Source organism: Lutjanus erythropterus, chromosome 16, assembly GCF_056507025.1.
Source record: "Lutjanus erythropterus isolate fLutEry1 chromosome 16, fLutEry1.hap2, whole genome shotgun sequence".
In the NCBI taxonomy this organism is placed as follows: Eukaryota; Metazoa; Chordata; class Actinopteri; order Lutjaniformes; family Lutjanidae; genus Lutjanus; species Lutjanus erythropterus.
In genome coordinates, this window is record NC_139332.1 from 37,141,134 (window position 1) to 37,161,912 (window position 20,779).

Sequence of the window (20,779 nt, forward strand, 5' to 3'; positions counted from 1 at the left end):
CTAGAGATGTTGCTGGCGACTAAATTCCCTGTCGATTAAACGCAAAATTTAATTTATTCTAGTCTAACACTAAAGACACTCAGAAAGCCGTTAAAATTTAGCAGAATTTATTAATCTATAATGTTTGTATCAAGGTTTGTAGGAGGCAACTGGAGTTCTTGAAGACGTTTCGCAAGAACTCTATCAAGTCCTGTAGTGGCTATCTTTGGTCTAAACATTTCTTCACTTTTATCTCTACTTATTTCTACATATAACCACACTTCTGGACGACACTGACGACAGGAGACTGCTTTACGTGTTGAGTCGGGTCGGTGGCAACGCCAACGCCAACGGTAAAACAACCGTGTGGCTCCGCCATCCTCATTTATTTACAGAACAGACCTTTCACAATAAAATTCTACTTCCTATGAATTCGACACAGGTCAACAGAAACTGCAGAGAATAACAAAATAAAACTCAGGGGTAAAAACAAACAGGAATTAAGTCCTACAAATATTCATTACTATTCCCTGACTTTAAATCTAAATATTATCTTACTGTGTTCAACATTAATAATACCATTTAACAGTAATAAACTCACTAAATGATAAATGGCACTTACAAGTCCAGTTGCCTCCTACAAACCTTGATACGAATACTATGACCGGGATGAATGAGAATATTCACAGACAATCTATAATGTTAAACACTGTCAGAAAAAAAGTAGTGTGTGTATTAAGAGCCATTTGCAGACGTTAATCACAGTCTACAATCGCCAAATCATACTTTAAATGCTGCTGAGATGCGCGCTACTTTGCGCTGTGCAATACAAGCCTTACACATTAATGTACAAAACATGACAACAACTCACTAAACGCTTCACCTTTTCAGGCTGAAGAGGGTCTCAGTGTCTGCAGGTAAGTGACCCAGAGCTAATGTTAGCCGCCAGCCTGACACACAATGTGGCTAACGTTAGCAGTGCTAGCAGCAGCAGCAGCAGCAGAGGCTCCGCTTGCAGATTTACGTCTGTGTGTGTGTATGTTTCTCCAGTCAGGTGAATATATATCAGCTTATTCTGTCACAGTCTACATTCATCTGTCCGACTTCGCTGATGTAAACATCCGGTGTTACCAGGGTGATCGGTTCATACCCGCTGTGTGAGAGGAGCTGCTGTCTGCAGCTGCATAAAACCTTAGAAGCAACAGATAACTGGCATCGTGCATTAATGAAATATTGATAAATATTTAAAAGATTTTATTTTTAAATATTTTAAACTACTAGTATTTCTGGTGCCGACTAGTGTGTGTGAGGACGTTTAATCGTATAGTTGTCCCCGCCATGTGATGGCAGCCATACTCTGAAGGGGTCATGCTTTTACCTGTGTCTGGAAAATGAAAAAAAAAAAACATGATACAGTCCTTATGACAGTAAAATGGGCTGTTTAAAGCCAATCAACTGCAGTAATTCTGTTCTCATTAGAAGAAAATGTGGGTAAGAACACTGTTGCATGAAAAAAAATAAATACCATCAAATACCGTGAAGCCGATATGATTTTTTTTTTTTTAAAAAACGTCTTTTTAGACCAAGATTTCTCTAGATTTGGACATTGCACTTGGCCAAAGTGTAATTTCACTGATATTGCGATTAAGTGTTCAGCCCTAGTTTTAACTTGTTCATAACTATCTTTAACTTTTTATTACAGTTTTTACAACCTAATCAACAGCTTAATTATAAACCATGTTTAAATCATTCATGAGTGTAGTTTTTAAAGAAACACATAAAGGATCCTTCAGTTTATCACAAACATTCAATCATTCATCAAATGAAACAAGAGCTAGCTGCTGCGGCTAACAGACAGAGTATGGATTGTTGTGCTAACGTTAGCTTAGCATCAGTTCAGTCAACATGTTTCCAGCAGCAGAACTAAAGAGAACAAACCTGCAGCTCCTCTCAGTTTGATTTTAGGCTGTAAAATCACATCCAGCAGCTTCTGTTGTCGATCGATCTGCTCCTCATAACCGGATATTGTTGTCTCCAAGTGTCCAATCAGATGTCGTCTCTGTGCCGTCAGCAGCTGCTGTTTGAATGAATCTGTCCGCTCCTGAAGTCTGGAGGACATTTTACACTCTGGACAGAGTCAAAGTGGACACTGAGAGGACAGATTCACCCTGCTGATGAACATACATATACACACATCACAACACGGAGACCGACTGCTGACTGTTCGCCAGAACGAGCAGCCACGACCCGGAAGCAAACCTACAACTTCCGCTACAATCAGGACCTTCACAATAAAACCGTCATAACTTGTTTTTAGGAATATATTGTAATGATAGTAGTCTCTGAAGTCTTGGAAAATTTAATTATTGATGGTATTTTGTACAAGCATAGCTTAAGTTTATATATGTTCTATTCATATAGACCAGAGTTACAGTGAAGCATTTATTTTTTTGCTTTTAACCTTTGTTCAATATCTTCACAGAACAGCGAACAGGTGAGGGAGGGGTAGACTGAGGGGTTATTGTGCACTAAACAATTGCACATGGTTTCACTTTTCAGAGGGATAAAAAAAATTTTAAGTACATCTCAAAAGACATTTACAAATCAAGGGTTCCCTTGTAGACACAACCAATTTGTGGCAGATGTTCTTATTGTGGTGGGTCCCCCCCAACACACAAAAATATAAATATTGCTTTGCTTGTTTGATGTAATAATTTAGACCTATAAAACTGAATTTTGTTGTGGTCTTTTTGTTTGGTAACTGCTCAGAGTCCAACTGAGAAAAACAAAGACCCTCAAACCAGCAGCTCATCTGAACAAATTAAAACAGAAGCTGATGGAGAGGACTGTCGAGGACCAGAATCAGCCAGGAACTGTCATCCAGATACACATTTACAACCCAATACTGATGACAGTGTTGACAGTGATTTTTGGAAGGAGACCAGAGAACAGCCATCAGGTTTAAAAAATGATGAAATCTCTCAAAGTGTTAATGGATGTGATTCTGGCAAGATGCTTCAGAGTCTCTTGAACCTGAGAGTGACAATGGTATAGATAGACAACAGACCACACAGCTGCTCTGAGTGTGGTCAGAAGTTTCCCCAGTTTCACCATTTGACATACCACATGAGACTTCACTCAGAAAAAAGAGCAGGGAGACAAAGAAACAATTCTTTGTCCTGTTTTTGGTCAGATGTAGTTATAAGTCTCATCTGAAAATACATATCAGAGCTCGTACAGGAGAGAAACCATTGTCATTGCCCAGTTTGTTGTAAAAATATGCACATAAAGCAACTATGCAATGTCTCATGGTCGGCCACAATGTGACTTAACAACGTGCCTGCAAAGTCTGACAAGATACTGAAGAGAAACCATGTGAAATGCGACACCTAACTTCACACACAGGAGAAACAATTCATGTTGTTGAGAAGATTGGCGGGAAATGAAGCTGCAGAATTGAGCTGCTGTTTTTACATTACTGATTACATGTCAATAAAGTCAATAAAACAGCTGATCCTCAAATTTGAACCTGCATTTATAACTATTAGTTGATTATCAAAATAAATGTTTATACATGTTAACAAGGTGGACCTCTGCAACGGCCCTGTGATCTATAACGCTCAAGTCATCTGGAAATTGATGACACCTGTCATATGTGCAGTCATTTAACTATTTTCATTTCCATTGGTTTGGTTTCAGGCTCAAAACTCTTTACACAATGATTTTCTGAAACATCAATGAAGTGAATAAACATGAAATTCATCTCTAGAACCAGAGCCGCTGAAAACATGGGCTATCATTGTTGAACTGTATACTTGTTACTGTTAAAAGCAGCTAATGTACAATTATGAAAGAGAGAAAAATGTCATAATTTGCTACTATTCTACTTAATATATTACTACCAACTAAAAACATGAGACATTTATTTTTAACAAACCCCTATTAATTACATAATTACATAAGGACTAGGCAATATATCAATATTCTATATTTAATATCCTCCTTGTACTCTGCCATTGTTCTTTCAAACAGCTCAAATATCTCTTCAGCATCTGTCATAAGTCACTGGTTGACAAAAAGTCTCAGCGTTTGGACTGAAGATGTTTTATAATAGCTACACCAACTGTATTTTCTCCAGACTGACTCAGTTAAAAACAGTTTTGGTCTCTGACAGTCAGTCTGACCAGCAGCTGTGTTGCTAAGCTAACTTCCTGACAGGTCTGAAAACTTGCGACAGGTTGCAGAGGTTTTGTGGCCAAATCAACTGGTGAGCTGAGTTATCAAGACTCTCTGAGCGACACCAGCTCTCACACACAGAATAATTAGATCTGAGGCTGAGATAAGAACATAAGACAAGTTTATATATAAAGTCAAAAGTCATACATCACACATGTGATTCAATCTGGACAAAGCAAAAGGTCTTAACATTAGTCTTGAACTGGAAAGTACAAATTTTATGTGACGTGCTAAAGAGAAGTTATGGTCACTAGAACATACAGAACAGCATTAAACAGTTCTTCATGGGACCTCACATATTAGAGCACTCTTTATTTCTATAAAATGTAGTTACATTGCGGTAATTTTACATTACAATATTACAAAATGTTCTTAGAGTGGAAGTTTATTTTTCCACTATTTTCTGAAAGGTGTGCAGGAACATGACTTCACAAATTATATCATTCCTGTCAAAGTCAGACTGCAGAGGGATCCATTGGACTTTACAGCAAAAATGTTGAGAATACATTTTTATGAGATGTTAAAGGGATAGTTTGGATTATTAAAAGTGGGCTTGTATGAGGTGCTTATCCATAGCCAGTGTATTACCTACAGTAGAGGGTGGTGGGCACACCAACGGTTTGAAGAAACAGCAGGTGTACCAGTGTAGGAAGCTAAGTGGTGTACTGCTGTGGACAGGGTCAACAGTAAAATGGATTTTAGACGCCTAAAAAAAGTCAATATCAGCTTCAGTGTATTGCTATATTTTGAATATTCTGCTTTACCTTGCTGTCAGACAGCCTTTTCTTTTGTGTTGCTGTGACTTTAGTGAATCCAAACTAACCCTTCAAAACACTGAGGCCACACAACAACACACACAAACTAACAGATCGAGGTAACACAAGAACACTAACTCTTGTGTCATACAAGGTAAAATGACTGTTTTTGCCAAAGGAGTCTGGTTAGTTTGGGGAAAGTGACATTTGGCTTATATAAAGGTGGTTTCCGTTCAGAGAGGGCTGTCTGACAGCAAGGTAAAGCAGTGAAAAACATTATTTACATGGTGTACACTTATACTGATGTTGATTTTTTAAGTGCCTAAAGTACTTTTTGCTGCTGATGTTGTTTACAACAGTACATCATTTAGGTTCCTACACCAGTACTCCTGCTGCTTCTCCAGACTGGGGGTGTACCTCATACAACTACACTTCAAAAAATATGGGACAGAGTTGGCTGTGTTTTATGATACATTATGACACTGCAAGTAGCTTTACTTTAATCTTTTATCAACTCTGTATGAGAACTCCACATTTTACAGGAAAAGGTTTCATGGAGAGTTCACATATGACAGAACTATGTTTAACAGTGCATTGTAATATTTAACCTCTATTCAAAACATCTTTCAAAAGTGTAAATGAGAACAACAGAGTTTATGAGGTTACAGTAATGGTCATCCTGAGCAGGAATTCACCAAAAATATCAGAAAACTTCTAAATTAAAAGTATACATGAGAAGTCCGATATGAGCATTTCCTCAATTACATTTTGACATTTGAGCTGATTTTACCTTAAAGCTACTACAAGGAGTTTTTGAAAACGTTTGAAAGATTTTTTAATACAAATTTATTTTTGATATATTTTTTGATTATTACAGTGGAAAGATAGCTGCATTTGTCCACAGGGGGCTCCAAAATCAACAAAATATGGAAGTTCCTTGTAGTAGCTTTAATTTCCCTGAAACTTTGTACAGTAGAGTGACTTTAAATGTTTTGTGTTTTCAGTCAAAGTAATTTTTAAGTGGAATCCACTGAAAGGTAAATGATTTTAGACACAACCATTGTCCTCACAAATAAAACCATCCTTAGCTGAAAAGAAGTGCAACTCATTCTGGACTCCTTGTCAGAGTTTTGAAGTGATGAGTGTTGAGCCAAGTCATGTTGTTAGTACTTCAGTCCTGCTAGATGAAATTGACTCATCAAGCATCTCTGCAGCTTCATTTATTTTTGCTGGTCTCACCAGCACACTTGTGATTGTTGAACTGGTTGAGTTGAGTGAATCCTTCATCACAAACACTGCAACTAAATGGCGTCTCCCTTCTGTGGACAGTTGAGTGTAGTTTCAGGTGCTCCTTTCGTGCAAATCCTTTGCCACAAACTGAGCAAGTAAAGGGTTTCTCCCCTGTATGAACAGTCAAGTGTTGTTTTAAATGACCCCTTTGTGCAAATTCTTTACCACAAATTGAGCAACTAAAGGGTTTCTCCCCTGTGTGGACAGTCGAATGTTGTCTCAAATGTGCATTGCGTGCAAATCCTACGCCACAAACAGAGCAAACAAAGGGTTTCTCCCCTGTGTGGAGAGTTGAGTGTCGCGTCAGACAACCCTTTCGTGTGAACCCTTTCCCACAAATTGAACAACTAAATGGTTTCTCTCCTGTGTGAACAGTTAGGTGTCCTCTTAAATGTGCTTTTCGTGAGAATCCTTTACCACAAACTGAACAACTGAATCGTTTTTCTCCTGTATGAACTCTCATGTGTTTGGTCAAATTTGAGTTTTGTGCAAATGTCATACCACAGAAAGGGCAACTGAAGGGTTTCTCCCCTGTGTGGACTCTCATGTGTATCACAACCGCAGCTCTTTGATGAAAAGCTTTTTTACAAACTGAGCAGCTGAAATGTTTACTCTTTGAATGAAGTCTCATGTGAGGTGTTAACGGGTTCTTCAGGTTCTCTGTTAAACGTGACTGAGGTCCGCTGTTCTCCTCCCAGTCACAACTGTCATCAGTCTCAGGTTCAGAGGAGTCTGACGTCTTGTCATGAGTAGCTGTTTGTAAATGATTGTCTGGATTAAAGTTCCTGTCTGGTTCTGGATCTCCACAGTCCTGTCCATCAGCTTCTGTTTTTATCTGTTCAATTTGGATTTGATGAAGCTGTGAGGACTGAGGATTCTCTTCCTCATCCTCTTCACTCTTCACAGGAACAGGAATGAATGTGAATTTGATGATATCAGCCTTTTCCAGCCCTTGAAGCTGCTCGCCCCCCTGACTGGTCCATAGTTCCTCCTGTTCCTCTTTAATGTGTGGCAGCTCTGGTGGGCCCTTCTGATCCAGACTGGGGGTCCACTCCTGCTGCTCAGGGGCAACCTCTTCTTTACTCACCAACAGCTGTTGGACCTCTGTGGAGTATAGTAAAATACATAGATGTTTTAGAAAATCGTAATTTGCTGTTAGCATGTAAATCACAGACACCATTACTTTCTGAAATATATAGAAAAATGATAAACATTTCCTGATATTCCAGATATTTGGAGGTCATCCAAACTAAATCAAACTACAAGCATGTGCTTTGAACTTGATCATTGCTGAAATATGATAAAATTTGTGCAATCAAGGCAGCTTTAATTCCATGCTCATGTCATGTGTACATGAGTTGAAGAAGCCATTTTGCCTCATGTTCTCCAGGTTTTATGTTATGCTGTCACTGATGTTTATAGTTTCATGTGATGAATGTGTGTGAGGAGGGTTTAGCATTTGTCTTTTGATATGTTTTATGTCCATGCCTGTGTTATGTGTATTTATCTGGGGTTAATCAAATTTAAGTTGAAAGAATAATGGTTCATAAGTGTGCATTTACAAACTGAGCCTCCATTCAAATAAGTAGAGCTGCAATGATAAATTAATTTTTAAATTAATTCTAACCTTTATTGACAATCAATTAATTGGTTTAGTTTATAAGATTTCTGCATCTTAAATGTGAATATTTTTTGGTTTCTTTTCTCCTCTTTGGCAGCACCAAAGATGTTCTTCCTCAAAGCAGCTGAGATGCCTGATCCAGTGCTTGTTCATCTCTGAGAATGAATCACATTACATGCACCTACATTATGGAGCAGACTACTCATCACAAAGGGACTATACCTCATGTTAAATCGTATTTGGAGCTAATTTCAGGTCATGTCACCCAGCTCTAGCATTAACTGAGAAACCAGCCAGACCAAATCTAGTAGTAGAAATTTTGACAATGTTAAATTGAGTTTCCAAGTTGTGTGGTTTGTTTTTATGGGTTTCTGTTGACAGCAATAAGAGCTGTGGGTGGTGGAGAGAGAGGGGATGACACGCAGCAAAGGGCTGCAGGTGGGACTCAAACCAGCAGCTACTCCAGAGGACTGACAGCCTCCATAGATGGGGTGGATGCTCTCCCAACTGAGCTTTGTGTCATAGCACTCCCCATTTTTTTCTTCTTGTGGGATTGTGGGATACATATTTAAGCTTGTCTTTTTTTCCCCTCATGTTAAGCATGTTGTTGTGAAGATAAATTAATAGTAATTTTCTGCTCCCTTTGGACTCTGACCAGTTATGTGTTCGGAAAATGTATTATCTATTTCATGATTGTGGAACAGGATAGGTCTCATAGCAGCCGTGGACGGCCATAAAACTTTGTTTCTTTCATAGAATACATTGGAAAAATGACTCTGGATCACCAAACTGAGGTTACCATGAGAAGGCCATGCAAACAGTTTGTGCTGCTGTTACATTACATTGTTTCTACATTATACAGCTTCGTTCTGTGATATTATGAGCGTACAGATAAGGAACTTCTCATTTTGAACGTCTTCCCTCAGTGTATAACCTATATCGCTCATAAAGAACTTTGTTAGGAAATTAATTATCTAAAGAGCGTCGCTTTATACAGCTGATTTAATCTGAAACTCAGAACATAACCTGCTCCCGACCGGGTTATGAGTTCAGCATCAGTTACCATGGTGATCTATCCAGGTTAAAAGACCTTTGTGACACCGAAAACTCTAACTTTAGATTCAACATACCTCGCAAACACATTTATCTCGCCTTGTAGTACAGGCCTCAGGAATAAACCAGGGTTTAACCAGATGTGCTGGCTACTCTATCATGCAGAAAGAAGCCTCAAACAGAGTTACAGATCACTTATTCAAGTCAATAATCCGCACAGAAAACTCCATCACACTAGACTTTACATGAGGATTTAATCCAGCCAGTGGCGATCTACAAATGACCTGTGGAGGGCAGCAATACGCCTTTGCTGCATCTTGCCTGCTACAAATTCTCTAAGAAGAAGAGGAAGAAAAAGAGAACGACAGATGGTTCTGTGTAACAAACCATCTGGTGTGTCAGGTTTCTGTCTTGCTTCTCTGTCCCTGTTTTTAAGCTCCAGACCTGATTACTGACTGACTGCAGCAGTGAGGAGGAGGGGAGGGGCAGAATCTAAACAAAGGAAACACACACTGCGGCACATAACAAACTGTACAAACCTGCTCTGTGTAACCGAGCTTGAGGGTTGAAAACAGCATCCAGCAGTTTGTGTTGTTCCTCCTTGTTCTCTGCTTCAGCCATTTTGATTTGTCCTCCAGACACAATCCGTTAAAATCAGTTTGGTCTCTCTGCTGTTCGTAAATTAGATCACGTTCAGCTCCGCTTATTTCCAGCTAGCAAGCTAAGCTAGCTTCATTAGCTTCGTAGGACACCAGGAGATAATTCAGATGTGACAGATTTTCAAATAAAGTGAACAGCACAGAGTCTGTTCAGACAGCTCTATCTGTCAAAAATACAGTTCTGTCTTCACTGACGCTGCTCCGACCAGGGCTGTGACGCCGAGCCCCGTCTCCGTCTATTCCCTGCAGCAAGCTAGGCTAACTTCCTTTAGCATTCTCGGCTAAGAGGAGGTGAGTCTGAGCTGAAACATCCCAAAAGTTCACACAAAGTCCTCTTCAACCCGTTTATCCAAACATACAGGCTCTGCCGGTTCGCTCCCATCTGATCTGATGGTAACACACGTAACAGACAACGTTAAAGTTAGCATGTTAGCCACGGACGGTACTCTTCCTTCCGGTGCCAGTTCTTTGCTGATTTTCAAAATAAAAGTGACCGATGTTTGCATCTGTCTGTAAAGAATTAATAATTGTAGAAGTACCCAGACCATTTATTTAACTGTTAATACATAAAACCCACAAAGAAACAATACAAAAGTAAATATTTTGTCTTCTATTCTATGTAACTGTATGGCTTCATCATCAATTTAAATAAGTCACACATAATGATATAATCATACTATATAATATTCTGATGTACACGATTCTACTTAATGACTACTGTTACCTTTTTATATTAAATATTGTACAGTCAAAAAGCTGCATGTTATATCCAAGAGTAGCAGCAGTATCAAACAAAAAGAAAAATTGCAGGTCAGCAATAAATAATAATAAAATAAATAAAGAATAACTTTAAAAAATGGTCAATCAGGAATCAAGGTATAGAAATATTCATAAAGCTGTGGGGCGTCTTATTTTATATAGTATTATCTAGTTTATATATGCAGCAAATGTAGGAACAATTTTTAAGAAAGAACACTTGATGAAATTTTTTGTCAAAATAATGAAATTAATCATTCAAATAGTTTTATTCCTCTATTTGCAAACTTTATATTTACATATTTTATATGAATATTTAGTTTATTATTATAAGTTATCCAATCTTGAAACGCCCCTCAGAAGGTTCTGGTTAATCTGCAAGAAAAAAAAAATGTTTTAGGGTTTCACATATTCAAATCTGAGTTATATGTTTGATGTGAGAAGTCATCACATGGTCTCCTCTCCCATTGTGATGGGAAACAAACTGATCTCATCACTGTGTTCCTTTGCTGAACCAGTTGTTGGTATTTTCTAACAATAATAATACACTTTTACAGCACACATAAAAACAATGTTAGAAAGGCTTCATGTGGTCAAAAGAGGACTAAAACATTTCAGGACTATTCTATTTATGACTCACATGGTTTTCTACTTGTACTTTTTGTACTTGAACTTTTGAGCTGCTGTAATGAAGTTTATCTTGGAATCATTTCACCAACTTTTATTTTGAAATTACTCAACCACTTGAAATGACATCATGTCCTTTGTGATGTCAGTGTTTTCACGGACACAAAACAAACCCCATGCTGCTGCTGAGCCTGTGTCTGAGATCTGTTGATGCTGGACAGTATTTACTTACTCAAACATGGTTATCATTATAATTAAAATTTACCACAGTTTATCATGAAACTGTTTATTGTTTTGTCCCTAATGTATTTATGTCAAAAGTGAGAAAATGTGCCATTTTTCTTCTCTACATAAACTACAACTGTACTGTCACTGCAAACTGCTTGGCCCTAATTTGCAACATGATGTATACATAATTTATTTTGACCCGAGACATATGAAATCACTTAATGTCTTAGATTATCATTTTTACTCACATGAGTTTGTTTTTATACATTTTGTATGAACATTGTTGGAAACAAAGTCTAAAAAACTTTTTTCTAGTCGAGGATGCCCAGACTCTCCCACATTTATTTATATGAGTCAATAGTTAACGGAGCATTGTTGGTTATCGTGAAAAAAGTTTCATAGTTTTAAAATTGCTAGATTTTAAAGACATAATCAAAATCAAGTAATCCCTGACAACATAACTACAATCTAACATTTTTTAATGTAACCTTGGCTGATTATAGTTTCTTACTGTGTCTAATCTGATTATGTAATTTTGTTTACATGTAATCTAAAATGTTACAAAACCACGTTAGTAAAATTTGTTATTCATTGGGCAGCAGAATGGCCTCTGTGAATGTTATTTCATACTGTTTATTCTATTATTGGATTTTACTTACTGATACATTAACATATAAGCAACATATTTTTAACATATTTTGATGTAGCTGGTTGCAGTGGATCTAAATTTATCTACTTTATGAACTGCTGAGTCGATGTGTTACAATAAATTCAGGTCAGATTTGTCTCAAACTAGTCATTCAGCTCTTCAAGTGGGAGAAGAGTTTTCTGAAAGCAGGGAGAGTCAGATTCTAATAGTACATTTTATTTATAGAGCACTTTACACAACACTTACAAGTTACTTTACAAAGAAAAAATAACAACAGTGGTCAAAACAACACAAGTATAAACCCAGTAAATTGCAATCAAATGTATGAGAATGCAGTGAATTAAACCAACAATATGATTTGGTAAAAAGCGCTCACTTCTTGCAACAGTTTCAGAGTAAAAGTCAAACTTTAAGCAGCTGCTGGATGAGCTGCAGCTGCAGAAAGTACTAGCTGCATTTGCACAGAAAGGGGTGTAGCTCCCCCTGCTGGCCAGAGTGACACACAGTGGATCTCACCTTTTTAAATACTCTGACAAAATTATTTGAACAATACCTTTTCAAGTGCTTGTGGATGCATTATTCTGTTGTGGATCAAGGTCTTCTACAGTTCATCAAAATACTAATGTCTCCTCTCACATGTAGTGTTATTTATCCATCAAGATAGTTTTGGTGTGAGTTGGAGAATTTTGGGGATATTTGCCGTAGACATGTCTGACTTCTCTCCAGTGTAATGGAACTACATGACAGGCTGTGGTGCTCAAAGAGCCAAAACAAACAAACAAACAAACAAACAAACAAACAAAAAAAAAACCCCAACAATTTATAAACTCAACAGCAGTTTCACTTTTCAGAAGTCATGACCAGTTGTGAGCAGTTTCATTTAGGAACTATTTTCTTTCTTGCACAGAAGAAACATCAGCAACACTGTACACGTTACTCAATCTCCAAAATCTAATCCCTGGAAGATTCAGCCTCTCAAATATGGAGATTTTCTGTTTTTCTTGGTTTATTATCATCATATTCTGAATATCTTTGGTTTTAGACTGAGAAAATAAAACATTTAAAGATGTCATGCTGGGCTCTTGATGGACACTGTTCACTATTTTCTGATATTTGTTGATGTTGCAGCCTTAGGTTATACATGACAATTAATTTTAGTCTGTTATTTGGTAACTTAATAAAACAATTTGCACAGGGGCAAGTAAAAATTGACTTTAGGCAAGTACATTTCTGAACCACTTGCCCAAACATGCAAGTGAAAAAAAATGTTAGTGTTGAACCCTGATACTTTTTTTTAGGTGTCTGAAATACATTTTGCTGCTGACCTGGTCTTTCCTTTCATTTCCTGAGTTTCTGCAAAGGTTCCTGAAAAAATCCTGTGGTGTTAAGCAGCTCCAGATGAGTTTGTGTTTCCTCCTGAATGAAAGTTATGATGTGACTCCACCATCACCTGCTGCTGTCAACACACTTGTGGTTTTTGACCTGTGAATGCCAGGTGAACCTCTTGCCACAAGTCCTGCATCTAAATGGCTTCTCCTCGGTGTGGAGCACCATGTGTGTGGTCAAATTAGCCTTTTTTGAAAAGCTTTTACTACAAACGGAGCAGCTGAATGGTTTCTCCCCGGTGTGGACTCTCATGTGATTCACCAACGTGCAGCGCAGACTGAAACTTGTGCCACACACTGAGCAGGTGAATGGTTTCTCTCCTGTGTGAACCCGTAGGTGGGTGGTCAAATTAGAGCTTTTTGTAAACTTTTTGCCACAAAATGGGCAAATAAATGTTTTTTCTCCGGTATGGCACTTCATGTGGATCTGCAGATGGTCCCCGCTGCCAAATCTTTTACCACACTCAGAGCAGCTAAAATATGTTTTGGCTGCATTATATCCCATATCGTATTCAGGGACTCCATTGTTTTTCAAAGCATTTGAACCTGGCTGAGGTTCTCTGGTCTGCTTCAAACCATCATTACTGTCTTCAGTACCTGAAGAGTGTGATGTTTTACTACTATCAGGTTGTAAATGTTGAGGATTAAAATTGCTGGCTGGTTCCGATCCTCTGCAATCCTCTCCATCAGCATCTATTTTCAAATGTTCTGCATGTCTGTTCTCTTCAGTTTGTCTTTGATGAAGCTGTGAGGAATGAGGTTTCTCTTCTTCATCTTCTTCACTCTTCACAGGGACAGGAGTGAATGAGGTCTTGGTCCAGAGTTCCTGCTGTTCCTCTTTAATGTGTGGCAGCTCTGGTGGGTCCTCCTGTTCCAGACTAGGGCTCCTGTCCTGCTGCTCAGGGGGAACCTCTTTAATCACCATGAACTTCTTGACATTTGTAGGAAACACTGGAAAACACAAACACATTTTTGTATTTGTTTTGTTTGGATGTGATATGTTGTGTTTTTAAAGTACCCGTTGTTCTGCACATATAAGCAAATAAAGTATTTTCTATTCTGTTCTTTCTCTTCTATTGTGACTAGAATTATCACGGTTATCAGTATTAGTGCAGTTTTGTTAAAATGTTAATAAAATTTTTTTAGTAATAGTAAAAAAAAGTAAAAAGTTTTGTTTTGAAAATATCGCAAGGACTTGAAATGACATCATGTCCTTTAAAATTTAAATTAAAATACAAGATGCTTTTTTCTTTATCATGTTCAAACAGGGATTTTAAAAATGTTTTGTCAGAAAAATTAGTTCAAAGAAAACTATGAGTATAATGCAATTTAAGCTGACTTTCCCTTTAATTTTTTTTATTAAGGAAATAGACTTCATTTGACTTATTTGGTGATGCCACATTCAACAAGACTTTATGAATCATGATGTGTAATAAAATGTGAGATATTATTGCTGTTATGCGACTCTTTCACCCTCTTCAGCCTCTCCAGGCACAGTTACCGTAACAGTTCGAATAGGTGCGCATCAAAATCAAAGTGGCTTGACTGAGTTTCCACAAATATAAGTTCATTTGTGTGCAGATTTCTACAGATGACAGCCTCTGTTTCATCATCTAAAATCACATTAGAGCACGTTTCTAAAGACATTTTAGCCTGGGGTAAAGAATAGCTGGCACACTTGTAAATGATCACATCCAGTCTCATCCAGAATATGAAAAAAAAAATAGGCCTGTTTTTGTTTGTTTGTTTGTTTGTTTGTTTGTTTTTTTTACATGTAACAGAAAATGAAAATCAAACAATTTTCAAAATTTCAATCATCCCTTATGACCATGAAAAAACACATTGTGTCTATTTTAATGTTTGTAAAACCAAAATATAACAAATAACCACAATTTTTAAATACCTGTATCTGAAAAGACCCACAGATAAACTGACCCTCCATACTCACCTGCTGTGTTCCTGTGGTTCTCCTGCAACAGTCTGAGTTCCTCCTCGTACTCTGCTATCGTTCTTTCAAACAGTTCAAATATCTCTTCAGCAGCTGCCGTCAGTCGCTGGTTCACAAAAGCTCTCAGAGTTTGGACTTTAGACATTTTCACCGGCTGTATTTTCACAGTTTGGTGTCTGACAGTCAGGTGTGTTGCTAAGCTAAGCTAACTTCATCACAGGTCTGCAGACTGTCAGGAGTTTTTTCGGAGGTCAAACACTGAAGTAAAGTTGAACAGCACCGACTCGACACAGACAGAGTCTGCACAGTTTCCTCCTGTTTTTTTTAAAGGGACGAATGTCCATCACGAAGTGAAGCTTCTGTTGATCGTCACCATCTTGCAGGAAAACTGCTTCCGGGTCCCGTTGCAAACCTTCAAAATAAAACTTGTATGAGTGTATTCCAATACCCATACTACCATACTACAGATAAGATAAGATGAGATAAGGTAAACTTCACTGATCCCACACCGGGTAAATTTATGTTACAGCAGCTTTATATTGAAATATATGTATATAAGGATATATGTTGTGTATTATAATTGCAGACACATTGTAAATACACACATGGTGTGTAGCATTCTACAAATATAATAAAATAGATATTGTCTTCATATTACAAACAATACAAAAAGCAACATTAAAAAAAAGAATATTAGAAAAATATATTTGAAACCCCTTAAAGTCAAATTAATGAATCTTTTCTTATGTCTGTCATTATTTATTTATTATTTTAAAGATTTCTTTTCTTTCTTTCTTTTTCTGTATTATTTAATTTTAAAGTTTAGGATATTTAGTTGTTTTAATCTCTTTATTTTTGAATTCATTATTTATTATTTATTTATGTATTTGTTGTTTTGTTATGAACTTTCTGTATTGTTATCTACTTTATGCTCCTGACATGTGTACATTTTTTGTTGTATAAAGCCTAACATAAACCATTCTGTCATGAAGTAAAATGTCAAAATATGCCACCAATATGATTAAGAGCTGTAAATTTAAAAGTGTAATAGTGTCTGTTGCCTCACTCATCAGTTTTCCACCTCTTTGTTGTTTATGCAAGAATGCTGCATTACTAAGGGTTAAACTGTGTGAACACCTGCCAAAGAAACTCATCAGTTTGTCACAATCAACCATGAATGTTTGTGCCTTCACCCTGAGAGCACAATCTCACCCAGTTCCACGTCACTGTTGATTTTATTTGAGGTAATGTGCTGCCCTCTAGTGTTAGATACCATCAACTACAATCTGAGTTTACTTGGTCTTTACACTAGGAAAGAAAAAACAAAGTAATCTTTTATGATAAGTATTATTTTGTACCAGGTACCACAAAATCCTGGTATAAAAATGTTAAATTTGATGCAGAAGTTCTGCTCAGTGTAACACTTAGATATATGATAAAAGTTGAGTGCTGATTGAGCCAGCAGTCATGAACTCATACAGGGTAGTGGTTTAACTTGATGCTGAATGCTGTGGTGGCAAAAGAAATGAAACAAACCAATCTTCCAAAACAAGTAACCTTTATTTATAACAAAGGTTTTCAGCAGTCAGACAGAAACTACATGAGGATTTGTAACTGAGGGAAATGACACTGGTGGAAGAAATGAAAATAATTAGTCTCCTGAGATATTGTTTATGCATACATATTACTATCCTGTGTCCACATATTAGAAATTTAACACCCCAAATCATTTCTTTTCCCTCAATTAATAATTTGTCAGAATAAATTACATAAACAATCTCTTTCCCCATAAAATAAGCATCCCAACCAGGGTTGGGCTGCAGATAACTGTTATTTTGTTGTTGATCAATTTGTTGATTATTTTCTTCATGAATCAATTTATTTTTTGGGTCCATAAAAAATGTTGATCAGTGTTTCCCAAAGTCCAAGATGACATCCTCAAATGTCTTGTTTTGTCCACAACTTAAAGGTATTCAGCTTACTGTCAGAGAGGAAAGAAACCAGAAAATATTCACATTTAAGAAGCTGAAATCAGAGAATTTAGACTTTTATTTCTTGAAAATTTACTTAACACTTATTGATTATCAAAATAGTTTGTGATTAATTTAATAGTTGACAATTAGTTGATTTATCTTTGCAGTTCTAATTCCAACCTTTTTGTGTTGGAAACTTTAAAATTCCCACTAATATTTACTTGTGACTCCTCACAGCTGACTGCATTTGTCTACCTGCTGTTTGTGTTTCATTCTATGTTTTTAAAGGCAAACTTATCCAACAATTCACAAAGATTGAAAAAAAAAAATGTTTCAAATAATTAAAAATGCCTTTTTTGTCACAGCTTGATTACGTTAAACCCTAAAACAGGGTCTCAAACTCAAACTGTCCTCTGGTTACTGATGGTTTTGTCATGTCATAAGAGGGCCACTTCAATATTTATTCTGAAAATATACTTTTACTTAAATTTACATTAACATATTTTCATCAAATGTAGCAAAAAGCCATTACTATAAATTGAAAACAAACAAACAAAAAAAACAACCTCAGTGCCTCTTCTTTCGATTTCAGTTAGTTCTTTTTACCCCTGATGACAACGGCTTGCTGAGCAGTGTCAGTTTTGTCTTTGTAGGAGCAGAATTATGTTTTTGTTTCAATTGTATATGAAGGGGTGGTTAAAATTAGTATGAAACAACTAAAAAGAATATTTTATGGATTATCTTATATATTGGAAAGGGAGTGGGGGCTGGAAATGCCACCGAGTCAGGGAGTCAGTCAAGTTTGTTTTAAGGTCTAACCTGATAATGCTGTGACAATAAAGGCATTTTAATTATTTTAAAAGAGAGCACCTTTAAGTCTTTTTGTAGTTTTTCTGTACACGTGTCCCTATCCACAAAGCACCTCAAACAAATGCATTTTGAGTCCAAAACCAAACATTTTTAATTCACGAACACTGGTGCAAAGTCTGAAAAAAAGACTTTTGTTGTTGTAAAATCATATCTTTCATAATGTTAAAACTCAAAGTGTATCTATGCAGTTTAGTCCAAAATCAAAACATTTTCTACAAAAAAAAATAAAATAAAATCATACACTGTCTGAGCAAACTCACAAAACTTTCTACACACAGTGGCCATGACCTTTCAACAATTCTCACTTTCTTTTGCAAGCTGTGCTCATACAACATACAACACTGCATCAAATATGCATGACAGAGACACCTCATTTACACCTAATATTAAAACAAGATCGATATACAAATACGTTATCGGGATAATAAAGCACCAATTTTGCCTTTCTGTTTACACCTGGTACTTTTAATACTCCTTGTTTTCCTCACTGTAAATGTTTACATGCACAAATATTGTTTTTTGCCCTTATTCTGAAAAAGACAATATTCCTACTAAACAGTTTACATTAATAATGAAAAGGAATATTCCATTAATAGTCCTGTTAACATGCAGCCATTCATACTCCAATAATGGAAAAGTTGAACAGCAGGAGCTGCTTGTTTCTTGGGTCAAAATGGTATTTTTTTCAAGCAAGAGGTTGAGTGTCCAAAGAATGCTCCTCAAAACAGAAAATCATATATTCAGAGTAAGGTCTAATACACAACATCAAAACGGTTGTTTACACGACCTGGATCAATCAGAATACAGTCAAATTCTGAATAATGAGGGGAAATTAGTGTGCATGTAAAAGGTCATTGAGACTGGATTTCTGTCCTCCAGAGCAAAGAACTGTGAATAATTTGGTGGAAAAAAAATATGCCTCAGACTCCCTTGAAAGAAATCATTGATTAATCACAGTAATCAGAGGCGTGTGTGTTTCAGCCCTCTCTCTGCACATTGTATGGATTGTGTTTACAGCTGCCTAAGATTTGAAGAAAATGCGAGCCAGACATCCACCAGATGTGATCAGGCAGGTCTGATCACGACACACTTATACCTGCATTAATAAGCACTTCTCCTCACTTGGGTACAGAGTGCATTTTTAATACCAGGTGTGAGTGGTAAGGTAAAATGATAAATGGAATGAAACCTATAACTCTAAATTTAAGGGCAATTAATTCAGGCTTTTCTGTGCAAAAGCAGCTGTATTATAAATACTTAAGGACTGAAAATTAGAACTAAGGCTTCTGAAACATGCCTGGCATTAAATCTTCTTCTGTACCATTTTTACACCACATGTGCACATATGTAGGTTTTTTTGAAGTATGAATACTCCTGCCAAAATATATGATTGACTTTTAAATGTAATGTAGCTTTTAACTGAATCTCTGTGGCTTGAAGTTGAGTTTCTCTCCTGTTTGTACTTTCAGGTATTTGTTTTATTTTACTGTTTCATGTTCATGTTCATCCGATACGAGTCATGTTAGGTCCTGCGTCCACACAGTGTTTTTTTCTGGCACGGCACTGCAGAGTGATGGGGTGAAATATCTACCGTTAAAAACAAACACTGCATGTGAGTTTTGTTTCAATGACAACAATTTCTTTAAAGTTCCTATGACCACCACTGTTGCAGAGTCTAGCATCACCACTTCGGTTTTTATTTTCTATTTGTATCAGTCTGTATGCAATTTTCTTCAGTGTGACCAGCAACCACAGGATGTGCTGCCTTGGTTTGACTTGGTGTGTCAGCGCAGCAAGCAGGGATTTGCATCTGCCCAACTGAAGGTGTATCTTGAGTCAAGCTGCTGTAAAACACTGGTTAACCACATACCATTTCCTATGAATTCTTCACAATAAAATGTACCCTGATACTTTGTTATCTAAAAGCTTTTATTATGAAGCAGCCAAATCAGGAAATGTTTGGTTTTCACCAGCAGTAACTTGACAAAACTATCTGCTTAAAGTGAACATGAAACAGTAAATAAAACAGATACTTAAAAGTACAAACAGCAACGCAGGAGAGAAACTAAACGTAAAGCCACAAAGATTCAGTTAGAAGCTACAAATCACTGAGAGCTGAACGCACAGACACTTTTAAAAACTTCTGTCTGCTCTCCTGCACAAACATTAGTTGAGTCTTTGCTGCTGTCCAGCCCACATTTCTTGGTTACCAGAGTGATGAGTCCCTATCTAATATATGACTGGTTGCCTGAAAAAAGCTGCGGCGATGACATCTGTCATCTTAAAAGTTAAAAGATTTTAAACTTGAAACGCTCAGAGCAGCTGCACAAAGAAGGCGGAGCTCTCAGAACAACATCTTCACCATCTTCTGCAACAACAGCCCTTATGTTTTCTGTTGATGAAAATCCAACTTTTCGTGATTTTACTGCTTCATAATAAAGGCTTTTAAATAACAAAATAAAAGGGGACTTTTAATGTGAAGAATTCATATGAATTAAAATGTTGATCCATTGTTAAGCTGCTCAACTAAAGACGAGCAGTCATCAGTTAAATAGACAACTTCAAGCTGGTGTAAACTCAAATCATGCAACACGTGTATGGATGGAAAGGGGCAAAAGAGTCAGAGAAGCCTTCGAGGCCACCGCCAAAAGTGGGCGAAAATTAGCATGTCCACCTGGATGTCATGTTTCCATCACTGAGTGAATGCTGATTGTATCCTTTCTCACTGAAGACAAAACACAGATGTTAGA

The 20,779-nt window shown here is 36.9% G+C and overlaps 2 protein-coding genes across 2 annotated transcripts; both read right to left on the minus strand.

The window, feature by feature from the left end:
• Window positions 1–4,319: 4,319 nt before the first annotated feature.
• LOC146313604 (uncharacterized) lies at window positions 4,320–10,038 on the minus strand. The gene is made up of 2 exons (XM_084739615.1): window positions 9,474–10,038; window positions 4,320–7,364 (listed from the first exon to the last, which is right to left on the minus strand). Exons 1-2 carry the CDS (start codon window positions 9,553–9,555, stop codon window positions 6,187–6,189), a joined length of 1,260 nt encoding a protein of 419 aa, XP_084595741.1. The 5' UTR covers window positions 9,556–10,038; the 3' UTR covers window positions 4,320–6,186.
• A 2,415-nt stretch (window positions 10,039–12,453) lies between these two features.
• On the minus strand, window positions 12,454–15,491 carry LOC146313605 (uncharacterized). The gene is made up of 2 exons (XM_084739633.1): window positions 15,187–15,491; window positions 12,454–14,189 (listed from the first exon to the last, which is right to left on the minus strand). Exons 1-2 carry the CDS (start codon window positions 15,329–15,331, stop codon window positions 13,300–13,302), a joined length of 1,035 nt encoding a protein of 344 aa, XP_084595759.1. The 5' UTR covers window positions 15,332–15,491; the 3' UTR covers window positions 12,454–13,299.
• Window positions 15,492–20,779: the final 5,288 nt, after the last annotated feature.

What these genes read in the sequence shown, in the direction of transcription:
- LOC146313604 (XM_084739615.1), bottom strand. Translation starts at nt 9,555, where the DNA reads ATGGCTGAAGCAGAGAACAAGGAGGAACAACACAAACTGCTGGATGCT. An exon ending in AGCTCGGTTACACAGAGCAG is followed by an intron (nt 7,365 to 9,473) that starts GTTTGTACAGTT and finishes TATACTCCACAG; the next exon opens with AGGTCCAACAGCTGTTGGTG.
- LOC146313605 (XM_084739633.1), bottom strand. Translation starts at nt 15,331, where the DNA reads ATGTCTAAAGTCCAAACTCTGAGAGCTTTTGTGAACCAGCGACTGACG. An exon ending in GAACCACAGGAACACAGCAG is followed by an intron (nt 14,190 to 15,186) that starts GTGAGTATGGAG and finishes TGTGTTTTCCAG; the next exon opens with TGTTTCCTACAAATGTCAAG.